Genomic DNA, 4,134 nt, shown 5'->3' with positions numbered 1-4,134 from the left:
AACCTAACATGGGCAGGTCATTGGTTCTCCACCACGATGAGATGAATATAATACCCTTTTTAAATATTGACTAATTATGCATTTTTCTTAATGACCATTACTTATTTTGTACTTAGTGGTTAAAAATGGGTTAAGAATTCCCCATCGAGCAATAGATAACTGAATATATAACTGAACATATATGTATATAAGAAACCAAAAGTGTCGTTCTCATCATTAAAATTATTAATTGACTTTAATATAAATTTTCATCAACGTTTACATATCATAAGATTCATAACAATGATTGTTGGTGTGCAGTTTAGCATTGATGGAGTATATATATTCGTTCTTAGATTGGAGTTCAGTCAAAACAGGTTAGCTATAAGAGTGTTGGTCTTAATAGGTATTTTAGGTAGCAATTATACATTGATACATTCTTCATCATACTTAAAATAACCTATTAAAATAGAAAAATATTTAAATAGAGTTAAATTTTATTTGAATAGTTACATTTTGAATCAACTAGTGCATGCCAAGTCATGTGTCACATCCGATGTAAGATCTATCAATCAATAAAGTATGACCTAGAAGTTAATTTTATACGAGCTAGAGAAGAAAGGGCTAGTATACTATACAAAATAACAACAATGATTTAGAAGGAGCTTTCGCTTGTGTAGCTATATATATATATATATATACTTTGTATGAACGCATATTTAACATATAACATATATGGGCTCGTACATATATTACATAATGTGGAGAAAAAGGTATTTTAAGAAGCACAGAGGTGAGTGGGGGAATCTGATAATGAAGATTATATATAAAGAGAAGCTGGCATGAGTTTGGTATAACTTCACAGATTTCTCCCAAGGAAAAAAAGAGAAACAAAACAGTAAGTGGGGAACCTTGAAGCTAGTTCAAACTAGTGGGAGGTTGATCCACGTTCTAACTTCAAATCCAAACTTAAACACAAATCCAAACTTTAAATCATCATATAGAGATGGTTCGTGGAAAGATTCAGCTGAAGAGGATTGAGAACCCGGTTCACAGACAAGTGACGTTCTGCAAGAGGAGAACCGGTCTTCTCAAGAAGGCGAAGGAGCTCTCTGTGCTCTGCGACGCCGAGATTGGTGTTGTGATCTTTTCTCCTCAAGGCAAGCTCTTTGAGCTTGCAACTAAAGGGTACTATTATACAACTCATAGTATTCATGTATGTTTGGGGAGTGTTTAAATGTAATAAGATAGAAATTTATATATGGATTATTGAAAAAATACAGAACAATGGAGGGGGTGATTGATAAGTACATGAAGTGTACTAGTGGAGGTTGCAGTTCTTCTTCTGCTACTTATACTGCTCAAGAACAACTTAAACCCCAGAATCATGTACGTCTCTCCTTCATTTTAATTATGTATTTCCTTGTTTATATATAGAACTTTTCTCTTTGAGTTTTGGAATTAATTGTTGAAACTGTTTGGTTGTTATGGCATTTTTGGTTGATTAAAACTAGACGGTGCTCAACGTCTCATAAACATCGTTAATCATTTATTCCGTTCTTTGGAGTTTTATTTTTCTTCTTTCCGTCTAAAAATAAGTATTGTTTTGATATGCTATTTGATAACACGTGTGGACATGTAAAGCAAGATTATGTTGGCGTTGTTGAAATAGTCTGCAAGTTAGGTAGGGCACCAGATTCCGATTCTACATGAAATTAATAGTTATGAAGTAACAGTCGTTGCACCTACCGCTCCCATTTTCTTTATGAATTTGTCAACTAGTGTGAGCCACTCACATATTGTGGAACGTTGTACTATACAAGTGTAAATGAAAAAAAGAAACAAGTAATTTGTCTCAATTTTTATTGGTAAAGCAAAACAATTCGAACTAATCACTGTTAAAGTAAAAGATGCTTTAGAGACAACAATATCCATATCACACTTTAAAATATTTGAATATTTTGTTCTTTAATCACATTATATTTCGAGCGAAGTATCATACTATTATTTTATATCAGCATAGTCTTTTGATAAAAGTTGCCCTAGACACTTAAAAAATCTAGCCCTAAGCTGTGCCAACGACACGCGCGGAACCATGTACATACTCCATTATTTTTATTGATGCAAATATATATATATATACTATACATTTTTGGAATAAATACATGTGTATGTCTGTCTATATGTATGGACATGATCCCTAACTGTAACTCAACATTATTATTTACAAATAATAGAAACATTGAAACGAAAGTTGATTATTTAGGATCCGAAAGATGAGGTTAATGTGCTTAAGCAAGAGATTGAGATGCTTCAGAAAGGAATAAGGTATATATTTAGCTATTTACACACTACAATTCCTTACTAAGTTGTCTATATGGGATATAGATTCAATATATGCATATGTATATATTATAAAATGGATTCATCAGGTATAGGTTTGGAGGAGGAGAAGGGGCGATGAATCTTGAAGAACTTCTTCTGCTTGAGAAGCATCTTGAGTATTGGATATCTCAGATCCGTTCTGCTAAGGTGTACATGCCATTAATGCATATATATTATATAGATGTACAGTCAATATGTTTGTGAAAATGAATATTAAATACTGAGGATTATAAAAGGAGAAATTCTTGGGTTCACCCCTAGAGTGAATCTTTAGGTTCACCCAACCAATAAAATTTCGTTATTTCATATTTAGTATCTTTTAAAAAAGGAAACAAAATATTGTCAAGTTTTATTATATTTTAAAATAAAAATAAAAATAAATAAAAAATAATAATAATTGTAAACAAAAACACGTTTAAAAAAATATACTTTTAATACCGTCAACCAACACTAAACCCTAAATCCTAAACCCTTGGGTAAACTCTAAACCCTTGGTAAATCCAAAACACTTGGATAAATTCTAAATCCTAGAGTTTAGGATTTATCCAAGGGGTTAGGGTTTACCCAAGGGTTTAGGGTTTACCCAAGGGTTATGGGTTTATCCAAGGGTTAGAGTTTAGTATTTAGGGTTTAGGGTTTAGTATTTAGGGTTTAGTGTTTTGTTGATTGTGTTAAAAGTATATTTTTAAAAAAATCAAAAGATTTAGGATTTATCCAAGGGTTTACCATGGGTTTAGGGTTTATGATTTAGGGTTTAGGGTTTAGTGTCTTGTTGACGGTATTTTAAATATAAAATCTTTTTTTGCTTCTATTATTATTTTCTATTTATTTTTTATTTTAAAACATAATAAAACTTGACAATATTTTGTTTTCTTTTTTTAAAAGATACTGAATATGAAATCCTATTGGTTGGGTGAACCTAAAGGTTCACTCTAAAGGTGAACCCAAGTATTTCTCTTATAAAAGTTATATGTTTCTTTTTTTTGGCATCAAGCTATATGTTTCTTTTAAAAAGAAGTTTATATGTAAAATTGCAGATGGAGATTATGTTTCAAGAGATTCAGTCCTTGAGAAACAAGGTAAGTGGATTACATCATTGTATAAGCTACATATAAATTAGTATGAAGCAGGATTTTGGCTTATAAAAACAAAACAAAAAACGTTAAATTAACATTGCTCAACGGTTTTGTGTGTGTGTGTGTGTGAAGGAAGGAGTCCTCAAAAATGCCAACAAGTATCTCCTCGATAAGGTAACAAATTCGCTATGAAGTTGTTATAGTTGCACATCTTATGAAGTTGGAGATCTATAGCAGAATTGTATTCAAATGTTATATCTTGATATAGTCACAATATTCCAATGATATTTAGACTGATTTGCCCTAATGCTTTACTTTTTTTCTGTGTTGGTGGAATAATGCAGATAGAAGAGAACAACAACAGCATTTTATATGCTAACCTCGCAACAGTGGAGACTAACTATTCTTATCCACTAGCCATGCCAAATGAAATATTTCAGTTCTAGACCATGGGATATTTGAAGACTATGTCTTACGAATTCAAATACTCTTTGGTAAGCATAATTAGTGTTGTTAAACCACACACAATATAATAAAGCCTGTGGTACTTTACTAGGCTGTTGAAAATCTATTTGTAACTTTTTCCTCTTGTTTTGAATTTGTTGGTGTGAGCAATGAAATGACTACAAGTGTTGTTTACACTTTGTACTTAAACTCTTTCTATCTACGTTTTGAGTTTATGTTAACTGAGAAT

The 4,134-nt window shown here is 31.5% G+C and overlaps 1 protein-coding gene across 1 annotated transcript; it reads left to right on the top strand.

Moving 5' to 3' along the window:
* Positions 1-774: 774 nt before the first annotated feature.
* Positions 775-4,134, top strand: LOC108826043 (agamous-like MADS-box protein AGL12). The gene is made up of 7 exons (XM_018599416.2): positions 775-1,167; positions 1,263-1,368; positions 2,246-2,307; positions 2,412-2,511; positions 3,402-3,443; positions 3,573-3,614; positions 3,785-4,134. Exons 1-7 carry the CDS (start codon positions 986-988, stop codon positions 3,884-3,886), a joined length of 636 nt encoding a protein of 211 aa, XP_018454918.1. The 5' UTR covers positions 775-985; the 3' UTR covers positions 3,887-4,134.

The sequence above is a fragment of the Raphanus sativus genome, chromosome 9, assembly GCF_000801105.2.
Source record: "Raphanus sativus cultivar WK10039 chromosome 9, ASM80110v3, whole genome shotgun sequence".
In the NCBI taxonomy this organism is placed as follows: domain Eukaryota; kingdom Viridiplantae; phylum Streptophyta; class Magnoliopsida; order Brassicales; family Brassicaceae; genus Raphanus; species Raphanus sativus.
The sequence above is the reverse complement of the archived record's forward strand: the minus strand, read 5'-3'. Positions and strand labels throughout refer to the sequence as shown.

Coding starts and splice junctions, on each gene's coding strand:
- LOC108826043 (XM_018599416.2), top strand. CDS start 986: ATGGTTCGTGGAAAGATTCAGCTGAAGAGGATTGAGAACCCGGTTCAC. Junction 1,369..2,245: donor AACTTAAACCCCAGAATCAT/GTACGTCTCTCC, acceptor TTGATTATTTAG/GATCCGAAAGATGAGGTTAA. Junction 2,308..2,411: donor ATGCTTCAGAAAGGAATAAG/GTATATATTTAG, acceptor TGGATTCATCAG/GTATAGGTTTGGAGGAGGAG.